This window comes from Emys orbicularis, chromosome 1, assembly GCF_028017835.1.
Source record: "Emys orbicularis isolate rEmyOrb1 chromosome 1, rEmyOrb1.hap1, whole genome shotgun sequence".
NCBI lineage: Eukaryota > Metazoa > Chordata > Testudines > Emydidae > Emys > Emys orbicularis.
This window is the reverse complement of record NC_088683.1, coordinates 103,149,397-103,177,093: the sequence shown is the minus strand read 5'-3', so window position 1 is coordinate 103,177,093 and position 27,697 is coordinate 103,149,397. Positions and strand designations below refer to the sequence as shown.

Sequence of the window (27,697 nt, the reverse complement as noted above, 5' to 3'; positions counted from 1 at the left end):
TCAGAAGGGCAGAGTGCACCTCGGCAGCATAGTTATATCTTTTGCAGCTATCCCTGGCTGATGCTTACATGGCACATGCAGAGTACAATATAGATATCTGCACTTTTTGTATACTTTTCTATATAATTGTTTATAAAACATTTGGTAACTTTCACAGATATGACTTGTTTACTGTTTATTTCAACATCTTAAGAGTTACCAAAAGTACATTTAACTTGATATTTAAATTAGATTTACTCAGGCAACTATTCTAGGTTTCAAAAGTACCGCTGGATTAAATGCTTTGTAATGTAATGGCTATATAATATCAGAGGGGTAGCCGTGTTAGTCTGTATCCTTAAAGACTAACAGATTTATTTGAGCATAAGCTTTCGAAAGCTTATGCTCAAATAAATCTGTTAGTCTTTAAGGTGCCACCAGACTCCTTGTTGTTTTTGTGGCTATATCATAGATATTGCATGTTACATTGCAACTGTTTAACCTCAAATGTATAAGAATGATTTGAGGGGAGCCCTCCTCCCATTATCTCTGGTGTCCCCTATAGCCTCAGAGAGGAAAGGTCACCTGTCCCCACCACACACACAGCAAAAAGGGTCCCTCATGTACTTCTCACTGATAACATTAAAACACAACACAGACGTTCTGTCCACTTTCATAAAACCACATTTCAGGATTAACGTCAAAAGGGTTAAACAAACGCAGATGTTTGGTAATAGTTCAAAAGAGAAGAAAAATATACAGCTCTGATTTTAGGAAGTAATGAATCCTGCCTTATCTAAATCCCAGGCACTCGCTAATAGGAGCATCAGGTATGACTGTTTAATTGTGTGATTGTTTTACAAAATGATGAGGGAGATTTTTAAATAGCTCACAGGAAAATACACAAGATTCCCTCTCATAAGAAAGAAAGACCAGGACTCAGCCAAGGCACATATGAAAGGGACAGAGCTGAAGTTATTAAGCAGGGAAGGAAATCAGTGGAGCACTGGTTCCTGAGGTGGTATTGAGAGCACAGATTATCTTCATGTGAAATTCCTGGGCCCCATCTTCCTAAAAAATCCCAAATGAAACTTCATGTAAAACAAAGTTTAGTGTAAAAATGTGGTTTTAGTCTTAATAAGTGACAATGTAAAAATGACACCTCCTTATTCAGCAGAGCTCTCTATGTTTTCAGATTTATATTTGCTCACTTTAGGGACATATGGGGTGAAAGTCTGACCTCATTGAAATCAATGGCAAATTCCCACTCACTCCAGTATAGGTACGATTTCACATGATATCTTTTACCTCTGTTGCTACTGCAGAGCCAACATCGCCATGGGGAAGGCAGCTGGATTCTATTCTTGTTCACACATCGCCAACAGAATTATTAAGCAAGTTCAAATGGTAGAGTCAGATCTTGCCCTCATTGGTATCTGTGCAGCCGCCCCACAGAATCTTCTTTACTGGTGATGGGAAGGAAAGAACCTAGCTTAATTTTCAGCTCCTAAGTTGAATTTTCAGTTCTGACAGCTAGAAAAAAAGCATCTCTTTACTTATAAAAAGAGCAAATTTTCCCTGTCAGTCACTGAAAGTCAATAAACATGAAACCCCATATTGCTGTTTTTTAGTCACCTTTCAGAGTGGAAACACACTTTAAAACCAACAGTCACACATGTCTGCTTTTCCCATTGATTTCAATGCACAGTGAGCTTCTCCCCAACCTACTCAGCCTCACTTCCTGCCTCTTGGCAGGGAACTAGCTCCATCCATGGAGTTAGAACAAAGTCCTCTATAACCATATAAATATAAACATTGAAAATAACAGTTATTTTTTAAATAACATTTGTTGTGCTTGAAGTTACACCCCACCCACCCACACACCCATAAGGTTTGCTGGAAAAATCCTGGAATTTTCGTTTAAAGTTTTGCAGGACTTTTTAAAAAATAATTTATGCAGAATATTGTTATAAGCAACACACACTTCAGCAGTGCTCCAGAAAGTATATTTTACTGCTTAAGGTACTGGATTGGGGGGGAAGGAGGGGGCAAATCAGCTGATTTTCTGCTTTTATTTATTCTTCTCTTTTCCTGATCATTTCTGCCCCGGTATGTAGAAATGTCTGATTTCTAAATTTCAAGAACTCCCACAGCATATGGTTCATAAGGTAACATTTACAATGTTCACTATAACATTTAATCAGCACTTGACAGACTTTGAAAGTTATTCCATTGGGTTTTTTTTGGAGGTTTTTTTTTTTGAAAAATTAGGGTAAAAGTAAAATAGAGTAAGTTTGCATTTAAATCTACTGCTGTAATATTCAACTTTGGGAGTGGAATGGTACATTCTGAGTGACAGCAACCACCAAAAGAAAAAAAGGAAAAAAATCCCCAGAAAGTGGTTCTTCAACACTGCCCTTTTTCCCACAGCCCTGTGGAGCCCCCAACCTTGTCTGCAGAAACTGAAAGAGAGAGGGGTGGGATTAATGTGTAATTAAAGGGAATTTGGAAGGTTGAGATGTTGCGGAATGTTAGATCAGTAGCTGGAACAGCATGTGGTGTTCTTTAGGCAGGCTTCATTGAATCCATACAAAAAAAGAAAGAGGGGCTGCTTGCCCGTCTGCTCATTTATCAAACAGCTAGGCTGAACTTTCACAGCTCCACAAAAGTGTTTTACTGTTTGCTGAAGTTTTGCTCCAGAAATTAAAGCTGAACAGCCTAGTGAGTGTGAACATACGTAGCATTTTTGACATAAGCCAAAGTGTGTGCAAGGTTCTGAGAAACAAACACAAATCGATTATCTGTTGCACAAGGAAAACCATTTGTAGATTTGGCAAGAAATATGTGTGAAGAATAAGCTAAATATGTGCTACTGTAATAATCTTTATAAAACACCTTTGATCCAAATGCCCGTTCCAGAGCTTTTGATCATCAGTCAGGGTTAGATATTGATTGCTGATACCAATTGTGGTAAAATACAACTTTTTGTTGTATGGAAAACAAAATATTGTTAAATATGGAAAAATTCCGTATTATTTAATTAATCTTTAATTGACATTTTCTTCTGTTTGAACAGCTCCTTTTATCTTTGTCTTCAATTAATTTTACATGGCTTTCATCGATTTCATGAAGCCCCTGATCCTGCAAACACATATATGAGCAACTTTAATAGTACACCCAATTTTAGGTGAAACTCTCATTAAGCTTAAGGGAAGAAGTGTGCCCTTAGAGTTTATGAATCACGTTACACTCTGGTATAAATTCAGAGGAGCTTCATTTAAGTGAATGGAGTTGTTCTGAATTTCATTTGTTATTTTGCCTCATTCAGTAAAGGGATTAAATTAATACATCATTTTTTAGAAAAAGCTAATTTGGTCAGATTTCTCCTGTCACACTTTACATGTACGTGCAGTGGTGCCCACAGCTCTGTTTGCTACACATGATGCATACCATTGGCAGGGGTGCCAATGTGTGTGTGTGGGGGGGTACAGCTGCCCAGAGGGAGGGGAAAATAGGCAGCTTGCCCGGCACCCCAATGTGGTGCTGTGACCCAGCATGCAGGGTTGCACTGCCACTCAGAGAGGCCGTGGGTCCAACCTATCATGATGGAAGGTCGCAGGACCCCATTTCAGTGAGTGGCGTTGCAACCTGGCACCAGGCCAAACCTGAGTGGCGCTGCGATCCTGGGCACCAAGTTGCAACAAACTGGAATGAGGAACTGGGCCTACGCGCCGTTGCAGGGTGAGTGCGATTGTGCACGCTAGGTGACAAATTTCTGGTGGTTCCCCTGTGTATGTTCAATACAATTTCTCTTCCTTTCCCTCATGCTACCCAAAACAGGCTATATTAAAAATACAATATTGGCATATGTGATTTTTTTGGATTTGTTAACATGTCACTCTATTTATTTGCAGATAATAAGACAACAATTTCCACAGTTAACAACAAGAAGACTCGGAACCAGAGGCCAGTCAAAGTGAGCATAGTATAGTATTATTTCACATTCTCACCCAGGGCCAAAATTTGCCATGGTTTCCTGTCAGTGAAGATAGGGGCATGACACCAGGGATGAATTTTTCCCTGTAGCATTTTAGAACCAAATTTTGCCTGAAGATTCTACTGTGGAGTTCCTATTGACTTCTATTTCTGTTGCCTTGGAAGCCATTACCAAGTAATATTTTCTCTTAGTGGTGTAATAACTATGGTCATTTATAAATAGTCTAAAAGAGCATCTTTTACTTATTTCACCATTCTGTGCTAACTTTCTGAAACTTTGTAGAGTTATAATATCATTTATGTTTCATATACATTTTATATAGCACCTTTCTTGCCAAAAGGTTCCAGAGCACTTCATACACTATTTGAGATCTTCACACCCACCACTGAAATGCAACCATTTCTGGGGTGCAATGTGGCAGTTATTCAATAGCATACAGTTTAGGACATAAATGGCAGAACACTATATCAAAAAGAGATTCTAGAGGGAATTTAGGTAGAAAGAATCCAATTGCTCAAACTGGAAATTGGCCAGGAACCTGGAGTTAATACCCTCTGCTCTTGTGAGAAGATGAGATTTTTAATAACCATAAGTGGTCAGGATTTGAGTTTTCTGTCTCATCCAAAAGATGAAATTTCCAGAGTAAAGTGCATCCTAACATCACAGGAATTGGTTCTATACTGATTCAGGAAGAAGAGTGAATGCAACCTCACTCCCTGCAATACCTAGGTTTTCCTTGGAGGTCCACATATTGGCCAGATCTGACCCTTAATTTGTAAAATATAAAATGAAAGCCCTAACTAGTATGGCTGCAACATTTTGTTGGTAAAACTTCTCATTCCCACATAAAGCCTACAAGCACAATGTTATTAATCAATAAGAAAAACATATAAAATAATAATTAAACCTATAGATTAACATATATTAAGGATAGAAACCAACAATAACTCATACATTTGAAAGATATTCAATCAAATACCATTTTAAAATCTGATTTCACTTCCTTCTTCTAATAAATCGTTTCATGGTGATGTGTCTCTAGCAGGTTCTCGTCACTGAGATCAAAACTAACTGTACAACAACCCACCACTGTCTCCCTGAGGCAACTTTTGTGAGAATTTCCTGTGTTTTGTAACCAAACTCTTTTTCCAGAGTGAGAACCCTCAGACAGTTTCAAAAGTGAAATCTTATCCCAAAGACCAATGTGTTTCTGCCCAGCTATCATAATGGTTAATAACCCAAAATAATATTGACATGAAATTGATGGGCTAGTCCAGCTGCACATGAGTGAAAAATTGTAGGCCAGGAGGGCTCAAGATAGCCAGGTTTAGAAATGGACATGATTTGTGCACTGGTTCAGCAAGGGCAGTATGTATGAAGATGTGACAGTTTGGGTTTGGGTAGCATGCCATGCAACTGTACACTATCTCACACTGGTGTTAACTGCAACGTCATTTGGTTAATTGCTTTTCAGCTGAAAGGAAAGGGTGAGTGCTACCATGTTTGTCAATAATACCAATTGCCTTTAGAAGATGGTACTTCCGTCATTTGAGTGCTGGAACTAGCAATTCACTTGTGCTATAATGGGGACACCCAAACCTGACCCATTTGAGGAAACCATATTGGCAGTTTACCAGGAGCCCCAGTTCCATGCTTAATTTGCATAAACAGAAATAGATAGCAATTACACAATTACACTCCTGTTTAATGCAGAGGTATGGGCATATTTTCACATTTAAAGTTGGTCGTAGCCACAGTCCTGCTGTAGAACTTTGTGGGCAGCATTTGGCCAATAAATTTGGCCACTCCAGTCAATAATACTGCCTTTCAGAGGGAACACCTTCAGGAATAGCATCCAGTTGAACAGGCCAACTCATTACATAGTTATGTGGGTGCATTTCCAGGTAGACGTGGTTATTTTAATATTTACAGGATCCATTCTTGGTGATGTGGGAGTGTCAGTAGGATATCCAGTGGCCATGTGTCATCTCACTGGATTGTCCAGTAAGATTCCTATGCTGTTCAGACTTGGCCTGGGTTGTTGCTAACATCTGACCTTAACCATCTTTCTAAATAAGGAAAGGCAGGCAAAACAAACAACAAAATAATCAGAGCAATCTACAGGGTTTTAGACAGCCAGCATAGAAACAAATGCATGGCCACATAGGGAGTTCATGATTACCACTGTGCTGGATGTCTTGGCCCCCTCAAAATTTCACAGCATAGGAGGGGTGGAATTCAACTCTTTCAGGTCTCTTTTAGCTGTTAGCAGTGTAAGGATCACAGCACCCAGATGAGTAGTTCTGATTTTATCCAATTAAAGGTAAAGATATACATGCACACAATACAGTCCATCACACTAAACACAGTCTTTGCCAAATGCAGTACTGCTCTGACTGAGTTCTATTTTTATTTTCAAAAATATCCAATCACATTCAAATGAAATGTTATATAGAGAAATTACTAAAGAACTAAAAGATAACATCTGTCTCCCTCTCAACAATTGGGCAGACAAATTGCTGCAAATATCATTTCACTCCACTACCCACCTATTGCCAAAGGGAACTCCAGATGTACCAGTGGTTAAGATTATCTAGCTTCACACTGTTCTGCCTTCAGTCTTTTTATAGAAAAAAAGTAACATTAGGAAGTTCAGAGCTACAATGTCACTATGCTTCTGGTCATCAGCCGAGCAGCTTTCTTCTTTGCAACAGGGTTTATTGCCTGTAAGAACACAGCTGTGTTCTATCTCACTGAGCTTAAAAACAGTTTCACAACAGGTGAGCCATGAGAAGGCAGCTATACATAAAAGCTGATTTCTTTCTGTATGGTACTGTAGCTTGAAACTCTTCAATTATATGAACAAGGGGTTACTTTTCCCAATGGAAACTACATGGTGTGCAGGGAATTTTATTTCTTTCACTGAAGGAGTACTGCAGGTACTCAGCCCATGAAAGGAAAAATCATTCCCCTCTGCTGTAAAAATGTTTGTGTATGGTCGGCCTTTTATTCACTTAAAGCTCAACCTGTCATATGCTGGCCATTGGCTTAACTTTTTTCCACGGTAACTGATAGGAAAAGTTAGAAAAGAATGTTTGCAGAGCGCACTTAAGAGTTTTTGTCCTTTGGAGCAATAATCCTAATAAACTAATTTTGAATATTGCCATTTCTTTGATTTTGAGGCTATTGGGGGAAAAAAACCTCTTTTGTAGTGTACTGCTAAGTGAAATATGCCAGGAATGAAATAATACAGAATAAAACACTATCAAATTCTCCATACTTTTGTTCAGGTTTTGATTTTGAAACAGGTATAGCTGAGATCAAATTGAGCTTCTGGGAGTTGCTGAATTTATTAGAGGGAAAGGCCTCTCATATGATGCCACCTACATTTTCCCAGTAACTCAGCAATTAAACTGACTGTGCTAGATTGTGATCCCCTTACTCATGGTGAATAGTATGTACTCCGTGAATAGTCCTAATGGAGTCAATGAGGTTACCTTTGGAGTAAAGCGCTACCCAGCGTGAGTAAAAGAATCAGAATCTAGCCCTAAAGGAACAATTTAGTGATAGAACACAGGGGGTGCGGAGTCAAAGGTGGCTTTAATCCATTTTTGTGCCCTCTTGATCCGGGGGGCTGGGGCCTTGCCTAGGTTATGGCAGCCTGCAGTGCTGCCTGCTGCAGCCTTGCCCCCAACATGCCCCTCCTGTCTTCAGTCCCACCTCTGGCATGCCCCCCTCATCAGGGCTTGCCAGGAGGCTCTCAGAAGGCAGCTTTATGGTTGTCTTCCACAGTGCTTGTGCTGGGGGAAATTCTCCCCCAGCTGGAACCAGGGCTTTTAGAGCCCCTTTAGGTTGCTACAGCCCTTTTACGCAGCATAAGAGCCATTGAGAGGATCTGACTTATGATATAACAAATGGAGCACATCAGTGTGTACAGCAGGTGGTAGCTGAGCAGGAATGCAAGATTGTCATCTTAAATGGGGAACAGGGTTAGGACTAGAGCTGGTTGGGAAATTTCTGATGCAAGTTTAATCAGAAAATGCTGATTTGTCAAACCCAAACTATTGTTTGGAAATGTCTCAGGTTCGATGACCTTTGCATAAGTCCCAAGCAGAGTTCTGGTGGATCCTTGCCTGGTTTCCTGGCAGGCTGCTGGCGAACATGTGTTTCCAGGGTCTGGCTCTGGGGCAGCCCCACTGTGTGGATTGCTCTGGGGGATCCCAGCTGACTCCCAGGACTTCCTGTGGGTGGAGCCGCCCCAGAACCACAGACCCTGGGAGCCCTGGGAGCTGCTGAATGAAGTTGACATGATTCTTGTCAGTTTACCTGCTGCTTATAGAAGCCACACATGGTGTTTCCAAAACCATTTTTTCCCCCAGAATTTTCAGTTCACACAGGAAACTTTGAACAATTTAGTTTCGATCTGAATCAGAATGAAGCCAGATTTCTAACTGTCAAATTTCCCTTGAACCAGAAATCCTGAATTTCAGCCAGCTGTAGTTAGGACTAGTCTGGTAGTCTTCTGTCCTGCGTGGAATCTGGGGTTTGTCCTAAGCCCTTAAAGGGAACTAGGGAATGGAGAGTGGGGTTTTCAAAAGTGCTGAAGTGATGTAGAAGCATAAATGCCATTGAAAGCCAATTGGATTTGTGCTCAGAAGTCACTTCGGGGCTTTTGAAAATCCCACTCAGTCTAATATTGTTTTCAAGTGAGTCTCTTTTGGTTGACCAGTGGAGCATCACCGATGGGCTCCCAGAGGAGCCATGCCCCAGAAGGTGTCTGTGACACTAGGCCTATGAGAGGACATGAAGATGCCAGACAACTCTCTCTAGGAAAAACAAAGAAGTGAATGAATGTTTCAAGAGAAGGGTATTTGTGTGACATTGTCTATTTTCATAATCATCACAATGCGGTAGTGATGGCTGAGTTGCTGTGGTCAAGGTTAGGCAAGTTGATGGAAAGAATCATATTGTCCATCCTGCTTTGATGCAGGGGATTGGACTGGATAATGAGTGGTCCCATTATCATCTATGATAATACTAAACTGTAGCACAAATTTACAGTGATAGGGCTGATTCAGTTTGGCAGTGATGTAAGAACAGTGTTAAGCCTACACTGTTTTCCCTATGTATTGTAGCACAGGTGGTGTTATCCTGTCATGTAACAGCCCTCATTGGTCTCAGCCTAATGAGGATAGTAATCCAAGCTGCAATCAACTTTATCCTGAAATTTACATTCCTGGGATTTGCCAATTTGTGCCATGCTTTTTTTATGTTTCTCTTTGAAATTTTGTTTCATCTGAAGTTTTCCAATCAGCTCTATGTGTGATAAAGACTTTTGCTCCCCAGGATCCAACCAGCACTCAGTGGCCTGAGAATCAGGGAGCTGGAAATATAGCAGAGGGGCTAATCCTATTGGTCTGGCGCTCTGTCTCTGCTCATAGCTAAGCAAAGTGATCAGCTGCAGAGCTCTAGTGCAAGTGCTTAGACAACAAGTAGCTTTAAGCTACAGCTGAGGATTTTAAGAAAGCACAAACAAAAAGTTGCAATCCGTTAGTTCTCTGCCGTACCACAAAACCAGCTTTACTCTTCCTGATTAGAGCTATTTTTACCAGCAGGATTGATATTTCGAAACTTGATACATTACAATGTCATTCTGCCATTAAATCGGTGCTTGTGCACCAAATGTACACAGGCACACATCTGTTTTGCAAGAGAAACCACCAGCAATTGCATATTTTCTCTCCTCCCACCCTTTTATTGTATGCTATATGAATAGGTTGATTATAAAATGTGTTTCTTCATGTATCAGGTACCATTACTATGGCATTGCAGTGAAAGAGAGCTCTCAGTATTATGACGTAATGTATTCTAAGAAAGGAGCAGCCTGGGTCAATGAAACAGGAAAAAAAGAAGTAACCAAACAGACAGTGGCGTATTCACCACGATCCAAACTTGGAACGTTACTGCCAGAGTTTCCAAATGTCAAAGATCTAAATCTGCCAGCCAGTCTGCCAGAGGAGAAGGTAATGCTTTTGAAATATTTCTTTGGCTTGCCTTGCTTTTTTCCTGTTGATGAAAGGTTGATCTAAAATACAAGGGTCTTAAAAAACAGTGAGTTTAATAATGCCTTGGCTTTATTTATGAGGGACTTAATTGCTCCATGTACTAGGGGCACGTATTTTTCTCTCACTTAAATGTCTGACAAAAAATCTACTGTAGCTTTTTTTTTTTTCTTCAACATTTCTGAGTTCAATGTAAACTTATTCTGTAGACACAGTGTATACAGTAAGAAAGGGTTAGCAACGGGTATCTGTTTATGTCACCAATTGTAATATTCTAGGCCTCTGTTTCTGTAATTGACTATATCATCTACAAAGTCTGAACTCCCTTGTTTGCAAGCTGAAAGAAATCTATTATAACACTTTCCTGAGGAAAGAGTGTATTTACTACATTTCTCCTTCCTGTGGGCTGGAAAGTGAAAGAAATCTTATATGTGCATATGGCAAAATGTCTTGACCCTTGATTGATCTACTTTGCAGACACTATTCATGTGTTTAGTAAATATGTAAACTGAACAAAATAAATAGGGTTCTATATATCCTAATTAAGGGCTATGGTCTTCCTGTTGATCTCATCAAGGTTTTTTTGCTCATTTTATACTTGCAGACTCTCCATCAAGGAATCCTCTGTAGGTCTCAAAAAGGAGAATTTAGCTTTAAGACTTGCATTGTTCCTAACAGTTATCTAATTGAACTCATCACTTCAGCTGATTTTAGTATTTTTTGCAATTATATATGGAGGGAAACCCCCATGTTCCTTTTGTACTGTGTATTTTGATAGTCGTTTTTAAAGCAGAAGTTTTTTAAATTTGATTTGATATTTTTTTAAAGTAAAATGATCTTTCGTGTGTCTTTCCTTTTCTTTCTCAGGTTTCTACCTTTATTATGATGTACAGAACTCACTGTCAGAGGATACTAGACACTGTAATAAGAGCCAACTTTGATGAGGTATGCTGAGAAAGAAAAGAGCTGTAGTTTAATAACATTTAATGTATCTAGGACTTCTGGAGCATATTTTGAATGTGATATTTCAAATTATAGATTATCTGGTACATTTTTGTAAATAATAGAGACTATTTACATTAGTGTATATATGGTGCTTTATACATGATAACTCTTATTTATATCATCACATAAATTAGAGAAAAAATCTACTAAATTATCTAGTCTACCCCTCCTCCAATGTAGGATTGGCCCCTACAGTATACTCTTTAAGTGCTGGCCAGTCCAATTTTGTGTGATTCAAGAAATGAGTCTTCCATCACTTTCCTAGGGAGATCTTTATACAGTAACATATCAATCTTAGGAAATTTTTCTCGATGGTCAGTATAAATTTACCATTACCCAGTTATAGCCCTGTGCTGGTAGTAACACTTACCATTGATTGCTTGGATATCTGTTAGGAATGGGCATGTATTCTGGATATGAGAGTCAGACTGATTCATTGCAGCCAGTTTGAGGCATCACATAGGTTTGACTGGCTTCAGTATATAAACCACCCCCACAAATTTGCAACCTATTTTTCTTAGTCTGAGAACTTTCTGGTCATGCACTTACATAGCCTTTGTTATAGTTCAGCAATTTTGGGAGTTTGCAGTTCTTGATGTGTAAAGTAATTTGCAGAAAGTATTTAGTTAAGGGAAATAAGTCTGAATGCACAGAGACTGGAATTTGCAAAGGAACCTAAGAAAGTCAAGACACCCAACTCCTGTTGAAAGTCAATGGGAGCTGGGCAACTATTCGGGTCGGCCCCTTTGAACATCCCAGCCAGAGTGTGGGCAGAATTCCCTAGGCCTGTCTCTCATGCTGCATTATTCCCCACACTTTTCCAGTTTCAAGCTGAGGCTCTTTAAACGATTACATCCAGTCTAGATGTTTTAATTTACTCAAGCGAAATAGGAACACTCTCCCATTTTAATATTTTCCATTGGTAGCTTCCCTGTTAACAATCACCCATCTTCAAATAGGGATCAAGGCAGTTTCTTAATGAGAGTAAAACCGACATACAGCTTATATAAGGCAAATACCCCCTGTTCTAGTCCCATTGACTTCAGTGGCACTGAATAAGCATATATATAGGAGAATTTGCAGGTTCAGCTCCACAATAGTTCCTTAGTCAAATATCTCATTGGGAAATCTGATTGCTTTTCAGCACCTCTGATGGCTATACATTTTACAGGCCTGATTCTCCGCTGCTTTGCACTTTGTGTAGTCATTTACATCAGTGCAAAGTGGGTCTAAAATGCTATCAAATTGGAATGCTAGTGTTTTGATTGCTCTAAAACTCATCTAGTATTTTTCCATGGAAAATGGCTTTTTTTCCTAAATGAAAATTTTCACAGAAAATGTCTGTTTTGGCTGAAATTCCCACCTACTTTTTTTTAATTAAACTGAAAATAGATTTCCCCTCCTTCCCTATTTCTCTCCTTTCTCTCCCCTCTCCCCCCCGCCTTTCCCTTTCTAGTGGAAACATTTTCAGTTTCAATTTTTTCAAAAAAACCCAGAAAATGTCTTTCAAAAAACCAAACATGTTTTGTTCCTTCCAAAAATGTCCATGGAAAATACTTCCCGTATTTTGACCAGCTCTAGCCCTCTCCTGGCATTCACTTTGCACATATATAAATGGCTACGTAAGGTGCAAGCTGTAGAAAATCAGGCTGTATATGTGGAAGTCAAGGTGCTGCACTCATTGTGCCTGCTGGTGGAGAATAAAAATTGCATGGCATGCATGGAACCCGTGCAGTCTGCTAAGGCAAAAGCTTTCCTTAAACTGATCTCCCCATGGCAATGCCCCTTTATCCTCCTGGGCATTTATCTTATGATGTACCATGTTTATCTAAGTTACAGCATAAGCCTGTCCAGGCAGGGACTCTGTTGTGTGAGTTTTGTGCAGCACCATGTACAACTATGGTGCCATATCAGTAATATGGAATTAGATCATTTAAGAAGAAAATCATATTTGCCATGTATAATTTGTGTGTGTAATTCTAGGTTCAAAGTTTTCTTCTGCACTTTTGGCAAGGGATGCCGCCTCACATGCTTCCTGTATTGGGTTCTTCCACTGTAGTAAATATAGTTGGGGTTTGTGATTCAATATTGTACAAAGCTATTTCTGGAGTTTTGATGCCAACAGTACTGCAAGCATTACCTGACAGGTTAGTATGTTCTGCAGTATTGACAGTTTTTGTTTGAATTGTTTTTGTTAATTGTGTGGATTTGTTTTCACTATTGGTGCAGTTCTTAAAAAGCATAATTTCCCTACATATTTCCTATTTCCTGAATCCAGGTCAGAATCAATTTAAATGAGTTTAAAGATAGATAGAAATGTCTCATAGCATATAAATGGTCAGACTGAAGCTGGCATGTGAACGAATGCCAACCAGAAATCTATAGGCAGTGGAATGCCTTCATTATGCCTCCTTTGAAAACTTTCAGAGAGGCTGTATCAGTCACTTCTCCAGGACTGAGAGCTCAATATTCCGAGTTATGGCTCCAAGAGTAGTTAGTATGGTCTACCTGTATATGCACAAATGCATACACAACTGCAGAAATCCAAGCATTAGTCTCTGACCCAAATTGTTCTTCCACTTACCAGGAATAGAATGTGTGTGGGGGCTGAGTGTAAGGCTGACCTCTGAGAGAACATGGATGCATTTAAATACTATAGTGGGCATGATAGGATTGTGCCCATTTGGGGGTGACTTTCTTCACATGGTCCAGAACCAGGCCCACACGGCCTGTCTTTGCAGGAAAGATGCATAGCCTTTCCACACTAGTTTGAGAGCTAAATTCTCCTTTCTGATCTACATGTCAGATCTTGTCTGTTCTCTTCCTACATGTAATTCATTTGTGTCCATGGAGTTTTGTTACATAGAGAAAGCAGGGTTAGGGTCATCAATTAACTGCAGAAAGTTTTATTCAACCAGTGTATGTAGCTTCTTTTTCTCTTTGTGAATTTTCTGAAAACAGACTTAGATTTTTATGAATTTGTTCAATATTCAAAATTATTTGACAAAATTCAGCACAAGATTTGCTAACAATTTGTTGAGACTATTGCTTTGAGTGTTCACTCTTTGCACCGTACATTTGGTCACCTACATTTTATTGTAGCTCTAATTACAGCAAATGTTTTCTGGCTTTTGTTCTACTTACTTAAACTAGAGTGCAGTGTTCAGATTGTATGGTTTGTTAAGTAGATGCAAAGTATCTGTCTGCAACCAGGAACAGGGTACAAGCATGGATTTCTTTGCTAAATCTTGCAAGTTTTTGCAGACTTCAGCTCCCTCCCCTTCCCCCCCCCCCCAATCTATTTCATCGGAAGGATTAAATTGCATAGCAGCCCTTTTTTCAAGCTGCTTAGTTCTTTCAGAGCAAATAAGGAGAGACTTGAGTGTGAATATGGACTTTTGTAATGCATATAAAGGGCCAGATTGTGGCTGTTAAGCCATGGCCCACACTGGAGGGAGTGCAGAAGGGTCTCGCAGCAATGGAGACACAGCAATGGAAGCCCTTGGAGGAAATCTTGCTGACTCAGCCGGAATTCCCTGGGAACAAATGTTGCAGTGTCAACAGAGCCAACCTTTCAGTGGGGGCATCAAGCACTCCCATCCACACCCAGCCTTCTAAGATAGCCCATGTGGAGGAAGGCAGGACCATGGCCATGTCCTCTGCAACACACCTCTTCCTGCCGCAGTGTGAGTAGCTAGTATCCACAGGAAACTGGCTGTGCACTACATCCAATGAGTTGAGCCCAGTCCCTGCACAGGGGCTCCATAAGGAGTGGAAAAGCTTCTGTGTGTCCTCCCTCTTCCACCTTTGTGTACCCATGCAGGGCTGGGCACAATAGAGCTCAAAACTCTAATCTTGGGTCTACTGTTCCTTAAAGTGATGACTGAGAGTAGGACCATGATTTTTTTTTATGACAGTTGAATAGGTTGAGGCTGATTTCCTCCCCACCACCCCAAACTGAAACCACCAAACACAATTGTAAGCTTAGTGAAGTATGGAAGCCATCTTTAAAGTTGATTTGGATGAAGATGAATCTGAAACTATTCCTGAGCTCAACGTATTCTGGGTATTTTTCCTTTTGCTTCAGATATTTTCAGATGTTTTCTATACTGTCCAAGTCCTTGATCCTGCAGGTGACTCTATGTGCACAGTGGGGCTACCTACAGGTGTAGGAGCTGCCCAGACAGTCACTTGCATGATCAGGATTCAGATCTGACCTGGTTTGAGAATACAGTTCCCAAAATGTAGTCACTTAAGAAATGGGGCTATTTCTTCCCCTTTCCAAACTTCTAAAGGTCTGTTATTTTTATGCAGCTTCCTATGTTTAGGCCTGTTTAAACTATTCACTAAAAAGTCCTGTTACTGGGCTGCCAGTGGGCCCCATAGACTGTAGTAGGGTGAATTCTGCTTAGAAGAATTATACTAGTGTGAATGTGGAGTAACACCACTGACTTTAACGGAATTTCTCCATATATACACGGGTGTAACAGAGAATCAAATCTGGCCCAATAGTCGCTCCACCCTCCTGAAGCTATGTCAAAATTTCCCTTTTATGTTATGGCACAATTGTTAAATGTAAACAACCAGTGAGACTTCCAGAACCCAGATGTGGCTGTTCAAATTGGCAATTAAGTGCATGAATTCCTGTATTATGAACCTTAATGTCAATTTCATATCCCAAATGGAGGATCTAAATGTACTATTAAGATGCCCACATCTGAAAATTGTGTCCTAGGTACCTTTGTTTATAAATTGTAACTAAAAATGATATGCTGGGTGGTGAAACCCTGGCTTTACATGCTTCCAGGCACTGCCGTATAGACCACAGAGTGTACATTTTCTTAAGTAGTGATTTCTCTTTTCAGCTTGACTCAGGTGATCCGAAAGTTTGCAAAACAGCTGGATGAGTGGTTAAAAGTAGCTCTCTATGACCTGCCAGAAAACCTCCGAAATATCAAGTTTGAGTGTATGTATTGAGCAGTCTCTTTTTTTCTTATGTGAGAAGAATGTGTTATTTATCAGTTACAAATTAATTGGAAGCTAGGAAAATGTTCCATTAGTCATGAAATAGATCAACATTACAGATCTTTCATTAACCAATAATCTCCACTCATTCATGAGAACCAATTTCCTTTAAATGTAATAAGGCACAGCTCTAAGACCAGTTGTCTTTCCTTTTTTGTGGACTCTGATAAGAAATTAATTTGTTGACAGTAAGCAAGCATTAGGCATGATATTAGGCAAAGCAAATTATTAAACAAACCTATAGACTTGCACAATTTGAATACAGCTTGAGGCCCTCACTCCAAAGAAGTGCCAGAGTTAAATATGAAGGGGATCAAATTACCCTGTCACCACAGGAAAGGGCACTATGCCTTTTCAGACATGCTTTGTAGATGCCTGCAGTGCGCATCACCTATTGATAAAGCCTGCTTTATTTCACAGCTCTCCATTCTTTGCTTTTCATGAGCAGTAAATTCCACATCAGAAGTTTAAAAAAAAAACTAATTTAGGAGAAGGATTAACTACTGATCAGCATGGAAAATTAGGAGTATGTTTTGCAGAAAGTACTCAGGACATAAATTAGAATAATCCACTGGATATTTTTGGTCATTTACTTAGTTATTCAAAAATTATGGAAAATGTGTCCTGAGAATATTTTTGTCAGTTCTTTGTCAATTCAAAACTATAGAGAATCCACAACAGTGAAATCTGTTCTGCTCATATAAATATTGGGACAATGAACATTCTAATAAATCTGAAAATATATATTTTAACTACCTCCATGGACAATATAGAAGGAATATGTAATACCAACAAATCTGACTTCAAATATCTCTATAGATTATTTGCTTTGATCTGCAGATCTTTAGTGATTATAACATGATAATAAACTTGAGAACACACTAGCATTTACTTGTACTTGATGCCTGGCTATCCTGCAAATGATTACTTACTACTGGGCATAATATTTACTCTTGTTTGTGCAGTCCCATTGAAGCCAATGGAAGAATTGGTGACAGAAAGCTGTATGGCTGTGAGTGTTTGCAGGATTGGGATCATACATTTCAGATGCTGTATGCAGAATAAATATTTACAGCCTAGGTTACAAGTATGGATACCTTAATAAGATGCCCAAATCCCTTTTTGGGACACTCAAACCATCATTTACAGATATGAATAGTCCTTATACATACTTGTAACTACTGATTTGAGCATCCAAATGTAAGATTTGGATGTCCTATTCAGAAGTCCATCTTTGAAAACTGGGCAATTAATATGAACAATAAATAAGTCACAAATATGTGTCTTAACAGAAAGGAAATTCAGTGTATTTAATTGATGCTAGTTTTAACAAGTTTCAGAGTAGCAGCCGTGTTAGTAACAAGGTACTTTTAAAATCAAGTTTCTTTATTTGGCATATTACCTAAATATGTAATTCTCCTTTCCTGCAGTGTCCAGAAGGTTTTCACAAATTCTCCGGCGGCAGACCTCATTAAATCATCTCTGCCAGGTAGGTATTTCAGTGGTTATCCATTCGTGCTAAGTTTATTCCATGCTGCTTTTGCTGACAGTTGTAACAGTTTGCAGGTTGGATATTGCACAAGGAGAAACTCTCTTGGAGGTAACAATGGAATATGAGGCTTTAGTACGGGGTGGGCAAACTACAGCCCGCAGGCCACATCCAGCCCATCAGACGTTTAAATCCAGCCCTTGAGTTCCCACCAGGGAGCGGGGTCTGGGGCTTGCCTCGCACTGGCACTCCAGCCAGGGAGCGGGATTGGGGGCTTGCCCCGCTCCGTGCGGCTCCCAGAAGCAGTGGCATGTCCCCCCTCTGGCTCCTATGCATAGGGGCAGCCGGGAGCTCCGCACACCACCCCCGCAGCTCCCATTGGCCGGGAACCGTGGCCAATGGGAGCTGCAGGGGCAGCGCTTGCGGACAGGGCAGCGCACAGAGCTGCCTGGCCGTGCCTCCGTGTAGGAGCCAGAGTGGGGACATGCCACTTCTTGAGGTAAGCGCTGCGCAGAGCCTGCACCCCTGACCTCCTCCTGTGCCCCAACCCACTGCCCCAGCCCTGATCCCCCTCCAGCGCTCCGAACCCCTCGATCCCAGCCCAGAGCACCCCCTGCACCCCAAAGCCCTCATCCCCAGCCCCACCCCAGAGCCCACACCCCCAGATGGAGCCCCCCCCCACACCCCCAACCCCTTGCCCCAGCCTGGAGCCCCTTCCCGCACCCTGAACTCCTCATATCTGGTCCCACCTCAGAGTCCGCACCCCCAGCTGGAGCCCTCCCGCACTCCAACCCCAATTTCGTGAGCATTCATGGTCCGCCATACAATTTCCATACCCAGATGTGGCCCTCAGGCCAAAAAGTTTGCCCACCCCTGCTTTAGTAGTTTTGTTTCTAATATTTATTTATTATGATCTTCTATAGATAAGCTACAAAACCATCCAAAAATCAGTTAAATGATTTGTTAGATAGTGGGGCTGATCCTGCATTCTTCATGTACCCAAAACTCCCAGTGACTTCTATGTAACAAATTCAGGTTCTGATCCTAGAAGAGGTTTCAGATCCAGTTCAACCCATTGAAACCAATGGGAAACTTTCCATAGATTTTTCAGTTGGGTTTGGATCAGGCCTTTGATGAGGGAAGCAATTTGTCCATTTTCTAGACAGAAAACACCATACCTAGTTGTGACATTAAACCTCAAGTGAAAACAAAATACAGGGCAGATATTCACTTTTTGTGGTTACATACTTCAGTTTAAAACCAAGTGCTCTCAAATCCTGAGCACTTTACTCTTTTTTTTAATCCAGTCTTTATTCTGGCAGAACTGGGGAGTTTTACCTAGATAAAAACTGATTAAGCCTGTTATGCAGACTTACCACTTTGCGAAGTGGTCTACATGCATCCGAAGAAGTGGGTATTCACCCACAAAAGCTCATGCTCCAATACGTCTGTTAGTCAGACTAACACGGCTACCCCTCTGATACTTGACACTTTGCAAAAGATGCTCTCATAGACATACATGATGGATTGTTTTTCTTCCATAAAATTAACCTGAAAACTAGTAGCAGCATATATAAATAGAACTATTTCAACAGGTTTATTTTGTCTTTCTTTTTTTCCTTTAACATAGGGCCCACTCTATTAGTTTTCTTTTTTTATCATTTTGTGAGGATGAATAGACTATATTTTTCTGTATTTTTGTTTTTGTTTTTAAAATGGATTATTTTCTTCTGGGGTTTTGAAATGGTTTATTTATCAAGTCTTGTTTGTCATGCCAGACAGTACTTCAGTAGAGTTCATTTAATAAATAAAATTACCGTTATAATTTATTAAAGTTCTTATAGCTGTGAATATAAGCTTCATAGTATCCCATTGTTTTACTGATAAAAATCCACCATGCAGGTGGAATATACTATGTGAATTTATTTTTCACTGACTCAGTTAGGCCACGGGAACTGTGCAAAATTCACAGGGCCAGATTTTCTGATGGTATAAATAGGAGCATCTCCCTTGACTCCAGTGAAGTTTCACCCATTGACACCAGCTGAGGGTTTGTCCCACACTGCAGTTCGAGGGACTACATTTGAAAACTGTATCTAATGCCCCAGATTAAACCCTACAGCAGAAATACCTCCTGAGGGAAGGAGATCTCAGTGAGGATGCTTTGTGGAGTTTCTCCTCCTTTAATTCATTTGTGGGGGAAGGTTTGCCATCTTGCTGCATGAGCTGTGGGGTCTACCCACAAACCTGGTAGATCCCCAAGAACCTGCATAGATCCAGGGGAATCTATAGAAGATCAGAGCCATTCACACAGCTCTGCCCCCTCAACAGCTTCCTAAACCAGGGACTTTTCAGGCTGCCATGGTCCCCAAGGGAGACTCTCTGGAAAAGATAATACAGGCCAAGTCTTGGTTGTCTTCACTGATTAATTTACACAGGACTGATGTGTGGCCCTGATCCAGCACCACCCACGTTTCCCTCAGCTTACTCCTTCCCTTTGTGCAGGGAGGCCTCTTCATGGTCCAGAGGATGGGCAGGTGGTAGTGTGGGGGCAGGTGAGCTTCCTTTTCATGTGTCGGGGGGAAGATGCATACTCAGAGTGTTTCCTCCCTACATAGATTGATGGGGAGGATCTGGGCCAATGTGTTTTTGTTCTTGGACTGACGTGAACCCAAAACTGCAGCCCAAACCTTGTAGAATTAATGGTCTAGGGAGAGAGCAGTTTGATTAGAAACACCTGTCGAGATTTGTACTTTGTGGAAACCAAATACATGCTGAGTAGAGTTGGTAAAAATGGCTTCAGAGTTCTGCCCAGCTACCATGGCCGGTAACTTCCAGAAAGGATCAAGAGGTGTGTGGGGTTTGAGAATCAACTTAGTGAGGCTCGCTAAGGGAGCGTAAAAGGGGATGAAGTCTATTTTTAACCTAATAAACCATGAACTAATGAGTAGATCGGATTGGATTATAGGCATCAAGAACGGTGATCCACAGTGCAGACATTACCTTTCAAATGCTGGAGGACTGGAGGAATGTGGATCTGAACAGCATTACCAAACAAACTCTGTATACCATGGAGGATTCGCGTGAGGAGCACAGAAAGCTCATCATACAATGTAAGAATAAAACCCTCAAATGTGGTACGGGGAACCCTGAAACGTGTTTCCTGTTGAATACAAAACACCACAATAATAATAATGTGCAATTTTATAATAATTGCTTTACAGTCAATCAGTTTAATAATTGAGATATTGTAGCAATGTGGTAGCACATCATTACTGGCTACTGCTCGCTTGCTGCTCAGATAAATACTGAAACACGTATCAAAAAGAAAGGTGAGCCAAAACCAAGATGTTCCACTTTGAGACGTGGATATGGACAATATTCTGTTTAAAGAAATTATTTCTAGTCTTCCTAATGACTGATGCGGATCTAGGGCCCAATCCAAAGCTTATTGAAGTCAGTGGAAGTCTGCCCATTGCCTTTAACGGGCTATGGATCAAGCCCCTAATCATTTTATTTGATAGAGTAGAATGGTGGTTGTTTACCCAATTATACTATTATAGGATAACTGCCTTTTGAATGGCTTTGACAGCAGGACCATTTTTATTTGAGCCATTTCCAGAGGCTTATGTTTTTTTAAAGCGCTGGTTTCACAAAGCACTTTTATCAGCAAGTTAGTCTCTGATTGGCTGAAGTTTTATTTATGAACTTTTAGAAGTAAATATGTATCCCACATCCAGAAATCTGATTGGCTGACATAGACACTGCTTGGTTTATTGAAGGGCATAGGTCAAAGAATGACTTGTAGAAACCCTGTAAAAGTTGTGCTTTCTTAAAGGGGCAAGTTGGTTTTAGGGTAGGGTGACCAGATGTCCCAATTTTATAGGCACAGTCCCAATTTTTGGGTCTTTTTCTTATATAGGCTCCTATTACCCCCCACCCCCATCCTGATTTTTCACACTTTCTGTCTGGTCACCCTATTTTAGGGGGAAAGCTCATCTATTCCATGTGTAAAGTAGTGACACAAGTTGCTCAGAGAATGTGCATGTGATGCCATTTCTAACCCTTAGAACTCTGACAACAAATGTGTGTGCATCTCTGGGTGTGCTACACTGAGATATTAAATATGAGTATTCTTGTCTTTAGTAGCAGTCTCAACCTCTAACTCCAGCTGGAGTCCTCCTCCTTTCTTTCCTGAAGATGACAAAAATGCTCCCATCTACCTCACATCCCTCACTGACCTCTGAAAGACTCATCCCCAAGCAGGAAGAAGGCCTCACATCCCCTGATCACCTTCTGCTGGCTCCATTTCCCAGCAGAGAACTGTTCTGGGATTTTTGCCAGTTCCTCCCAGTCCCTGAGTTTACCTCCTGATATGACCCTCCTGCTCACTGTGGATTGAGGGGAGTGAGCCAGGAGCAGGCAGCAATGAGAGGTTGAGAGTAGTGAGAATTCAGGACAGGAAGGAGATGAAAAATAAGCAGTTCAGGACATGCTGAAGCCTAGAATCCAGACTCATCCTGGCTCCCAGCAGCCAGAAAATCTCTCTTATTCTTTAACCATCCTCAGCATACACCCAAAACCCCTAGAAATTATCTAGTTCCCAAAGGGTTAATACTTAATATCAGTAATGTTTCTGGCCCAGATTCAGGAGAGCATCCCCATTTAGGAAGGACCCTTAAGCAAGTGCTAAATTTTCAGTGCATATTTAAATCCCATGAAAGTTAAGCAAGTGCTTAAGAACTTTCCTGAAGAGTGGATGGAATTCAGCACATAAGTGCTTTCCAGAAGGGGCCAGTCTTAGCAGGTAGCAGTTTGCAACAGAAAGGGAGAGGAGAAAGGTGTGAAAGGAGAAGACCAGAAGTGGTAACCCAACCCAGTGTACATGTTGAGGATTACATTGAGACAAGGGTATATATATGACACTGACCTCAAGAGCTTTTTTCCAACTTTGGATATAGTTTCTACCTAGATGAAGATCATTTAAAGATATGTAACCAAGGATATGTCTACAAGGAGCTAGTTCCAAAAGGTGAACCTTCTTTCTGGGGTGGTATTTTCGGCTCCTTTGCAGCAAATTCGGTACTGCTGTTGCAAGTCAGTATTTCCCCTTCTACTGGAAGATTTACAGCAGGCTGGAAATTCAGCTTAATTCCTTTGAATCCTCCCGTAGTATCGCCTCCTCTCTTCCTTTTGCGCACTCTTACTGCTGTTGATAGATTTTTCCTCTGAATCACCAAGAACTCTAGGATAACTCTCCCATGTCCCGCCATTCCATATGAGTATTGCAGTAGTACCTAACAGCCATAGTCTGAATCAGAGGCCATTGTGCTAAGCACAGAGATTGAAAAGGTGTTCCCGGCCCCCTAAGGCTTGCCTCTCCGTCAGTGCTCAGTCTCATTTCAAATCCGGGTTGAAAACATAGGTAAGGGGAAGAGACAAAGCCAAACTGTTCTGTACCTCTAAAAGGGGCTGGCGTAGGTTGGCTTCAAGCGTTGGATGAAGATTCAGGCTGGTTCTTATTTCACCCAGTCCACTTTACTTATTTCCCACACACACGCACACATGCATGAAAGTGTCACATTTTTGCTGGGTGCCTCCTCACACAGTGAAATTGGGCCCTCACTTTATAATTATGGCATTGGGATTTCTTAATACACATGTCCAATGTAGGTTTCCAGTGCTCCTTTACATCCTGCTGGTGCTGGGAAATCCCAACACTCAGCCTCCAGAGGTTACAATTTCCAACTATAATAACTGGAAAAATATCTTCCAGATTGGCAGATTTCCACTGAACATGACAGTCGTTTGTTACTAACTAGAAAGTGGCTTTTCTCGTTTTTAACAATAGGGCTACTTCTATCATGATTTTTCCCCGGTGCTCCATTCCTTCAGGCCCCTGCAGATGTGTCTGCAACAGCTGCTTTGGGCCAGATGGTAACTTTGTAATCAGCCCTGAGTAAGGAACGGTGCGTAGCGGCACTTTCCCAGCCAGACAACAAACTGGGACTCGGAAGATCACAGTTCCACTTGTGCTCCCCTCCTCTCTCCGCAGAGGATGTAGCTGAAGCAGCTTACTCCCCACTCTATGCCCAGCCAGGTACTGGATTAAGGAGGCAGAGCGAGGGTTCCTCCTATGCCCTGCTCCCTCCACCCTCTCCCCACTGGCTTGCGTGCAGTGGGAAGTATTCGACAAATAGAGTTCTCCCGTCTGCATCCAGGGTCCTAATATGAGCAGGTTTGAGTGGGAAAGGAAGGGGAGTCTTGCTCCCCATTGTTCCCCTAGGTGGCTGAATAACAGCTGTGACAATCTACCTCTTTGTAATTAAGTCTAAATGGAATCAATGCACAGTCATTTGTAAGACAAGGAAACTCTTAAATGTGTTCCTACTGGATCTGTTGCTTCAGCTCACAACAATACTTCCCAATCTGCAGAGCCCAATCCAGGGTGCCATTACAAAGAATGGCCATGCTGCTTAAGTGGAGAGCATCCTTGTATTTTGCATTTTTTCTCCATGTCTCCTGCACTCTTCCCTAGCTGCAACTTTGCGCTTTGCCTCCTTTCCCTGCCCCTAGCATCCACTCCAGTGGTGGGAAATTCCTCTCTCCTGCTGTTTATAATGAAGTATAAATGGACGTGCACAGCGCATTTAAATCACCCTGTGACACAGCAGGTATAAAAGCATCTTTTCTTTTGATTTAGGGGACCATTTTTTGTAGCTAAATTGCAGAGCAATTCCTTGAGATGCTCAAACACATGAGTCCTTGTCTTCCAATAGCTTCTTCTCCTAAATAAATTGGAGATTCTCCTATTTAATTGACACATTTGAATGGGCCATCTGAGTTTACTCTCTATATTTTTGAAAAATATATTTGGAAGAGGATTGCCTGTCTGTAGAAACTCCTTTAGGTATAGTCAGCATGGCATTTGTGTGTTGGTAGTAATTCACTTTATAAAAGTACACGTTTTATAGGAAACACTTTTTTTTGCTTGGTTGATGTTACAAATAAATGACAGTTGCCGTTGAAGCCCGTTTTCAAAACTAAAGCATTATGCACTGGAGATTTGCTGATGAGAGGCCTATCAACAATACTCATCCATTGGGTGTTTAAAAGATTCTCTATGCATTTCTAAATCAATTTCATGCATGGCCTTTCTTCCTCATGAGGGTCAAAGCCTAGCTTACTGCTCTGCACTGTGAACACCATAAATGTGTTTTACTTCCGGGCATAGACAGCTGAAGCTTAAATCAAAAGATGAATTTCAAATGATGGGCCAAGATCCTGCTCCCACTGAAATCCTTTAAAAACTCCCACTGATTTCAATAGCAGCAGGATAGCGACCAAGCACAGTAATAGTTTCAACCTCTTTGATGTCTTAAGGTGTACATATATACATTTATAGTTAAGTGACCTGTTGTAATTAGCTGAGCAAATTGGCGACGTATTATTGACTGTTTTGTGACAGTTGTTTTCTCTATTGTTTTAAAATGGAATTAAAGTCCTGATTTGGAGTATTTTTCTTTGTTCGTTAGTGTATCAGGAATTTGATCATCTTTTGGAGGAGCAGTCACCCATTGAGTCCTACATTGAGTGGCTGGATTCCATGGTGGACAGATGCGTTGTGAAGGTTGGTAAATAGGAGTTAGGACCCGAGTCACTTTATGTGCAGTATAACCAAGTGCAATATTTGTTTTCACAAAGCAGTGGGTATCTAGTAGACACAGACTCAAGATGCAAAATCTGGATCCAAATTCCAGACTCAAAAGTCGGAGAGTGTTCAGATTCAAGACTTTCACTCATTCCATTCTAAAAATAGGAGCCATTTGCAAAATTCGGAGCTGGATCAGAGTTCAGATTTTCAACATCCCCAACGTTCAAGGGTGTATGGATCTGAGGTGTTGGTTCAGACTCCTCTCTAGTGTATAGTGAATAATGTAGCATTGCAGGTGGAGATCATAAATTAATATGCCCTTTAGAGAGTTTAATGAAGATAATATTTAGTACAGCTGATTCATTTTAGTAAATAAAGGTTAACTACTAGCTTATAGTTCAGCTAGGGATTAAGCTGTTTGATTTTTAGGAGTTGCTCTGAAACGCCAGTAATTGAACTCTGACCTAAATTTTAGTATTATTTGAGTGGACACTTACTGACTGAACACATGAGCACTCTCAGCCAATCAGACATCAATACAATTTTATGCAGTATATGTAACTATACAGTTTACCATATACTTTTAGCTTCTGTCCGTGAATGATAATACATTTTGTATTACCATGTTCTGTTGGAAAATTGCAACTCTACTTCCAGAGTTCACTATTAGACCTGAGTAAATAACTTAAGAACACTTCATTAAACAATATTACCTCTTTTTCTGTTTGCAGAATGTCCACAACTCCCACCCACCCCAAATTTCCCAAATGTATCAATTGTTTGAAATTATTTAATTTAAAAAAAAATGTCTTTAGTCTATAGATTGCTATCTGAAATCACTATGAGTGGTTATGATGGATCATATTGGACCTGGTATTTTTTCTATTTGCTGACTAGATGAAAATTAACAGGCCATTTCACCTTGAATGGTCCCTTGAAATATGTGTTAACTACTTATGCTAAACAGTCTGTTCCACCTTGTATTTAGCTGTGACATTCTAAGTTTTCCAGACCCGAAGAAGAGCTCTGTGTAAGATCACAAATTTGTCTGTCTCACAAACAGAAATTGGTCCCATAGAAGATATGACCTCACCTACCTTGTCTCTCTAATATCCTGGGACCAACACGGCTACTGTAACACTTATAGAAAATGAGCTTTTGAGAGTGTAAACTTACAATATGCTTTCTGAGAAGTATAATTGTGAGTAAAACATGATCATCTGAGTGTTCACAGAAAGAAAATGCAAAGAGGATGTGAACACACCAAGAGCCAATTAGTTTAAACATTCAGATTAATACATTATTTTTGCAATATGTTCCCAGCAGTATTTATTATAAATTTTCTTCCTAAACTAGAGAATCGCCAACAAAGGGAATCAAATTAAGATGAAGACCTGGATGTTGTTAGGCAGTCTGATAAATCCCTTCATTATTTATAATCCAAATGTTACCCTCCACAAACATGAGCATTTTATGTTTTAGGGGTTATAATTTTATTGTAGGCTTCTTCCTGCAAACTCATGTGTATATAATTATCATTACTGGGTGGCTTCATATGTATCTGTTTTAAGTTTTATCCTAATTTTCTTACAATAGGATGTAGTTTTAGTGAAGAAAATGGATGGACACGGGCAGTGTTGGGCTGGGCCAGACAATGGAAATGAAAATGAATGTTTATTATCTGTGTGAAATATATAATATATTTTCTTGTAGGTAGCTGCCAAGAGACAAGGTTCTTTGAAGAAAGTGGCTCAACAGTTCCTCTTGATGTGGTCCTGCTTTGGCACACGAGTGATTCGGGACATGACTTTGCACAGTGCACCCAGCTTTGGTACTTTGATTTTAATTGTACTGATCGGTTAGCACAGTAAAAAATGCTAGATCAAGAGCTGTCACTCACTTCTGAGTGATGATCCCCTCTTATTTTCACACGTTCATAACCTTTAAAAAAAATCTCTTTTGGGGGTTGAAATTTTCAACACATTTTCTGCCACCAGGTCGTTTTCTCTGATGCTTTTGAACAAATTCCCTTCAGTTGTTTTTGATGTCCGTAAGAGTGTAAGAATATAAACGTATCCCATTTTTTAAAAAGAAAAGATTGTCCTGTTTCTTTTCACACAGAATTCAAAAACAACTGTGCTTTGAAGCCTGGTGTGTAAACAGTCCCTACTGAGGAGTATGTGTATGTAAAAATTGAACTAGTCAACAATAGGAATGATTGAAAATGGGCTATTGTGCTTTTGTGTTTTCATAAGTGCACACTTGTCAATGTATGTTATTAGCAGACTAATAATAATGAGGATTGCGAGAGAGCAGCACTGAGCTACTAGCATGTTTTCTTCCAGCAGTGCTTTCTTGTGTTTTATTCTCTTAGGTGATGCTTAGATACAGGGGTGCTGGGCACCCCCAGAAGAATGTAGACCTATAGATAGAAAGCTTCCGAGCTTTGTTCATGTACCAGTAAGCTGAGGGGAGCAGATATTGGA

General features: G+C 40.5%; 1 protein-coding gene across 1 annotated transcript in view; it reads left to right on the top strand.

Annotated features, from left to right (window-relative positions):
- Positions 1-27,697, top strand: part of RFX4 (regulatory factor X4) — a 105,154-nt gene that overhangs the window by 29,440 nt on the left and 48,017 nt on the right. The window contains exons 4-12 of the mRNA XM_065422431.1: positions 3,894-3,955; positions 9,786-9,999; positions 10,906-10,983; positions 13,027-13,190; positions 15,909-16,009; positions 17,499-17,557; positions 20,526-20,670; positions 25,093-25,187; positions 26,925-27,042. Coding sequence (XP_065278503.1) covers positions 3,894-3,955; positions 9,786-9,999; positions 10,906-10,983; positions 13,027-13,190; positions 15,909-16,009; positions 17,499-17,557; positions 20,526-20,670; positions 25,093-25,187; positions 26,925-27,042 — 1,036 coding nt within the window. The remainder of the gene's footprint in view (positions 1-3,893; positions 3,956-9,785; positions 10,000-10,905; positions 10,984-13,026; positions 13,191-15,908; positions 16,010-17,498; positions 17,558-20,525; positions 20,671-25,092; positions 25,188-26,924; positions 27,043-27,697) is intronic.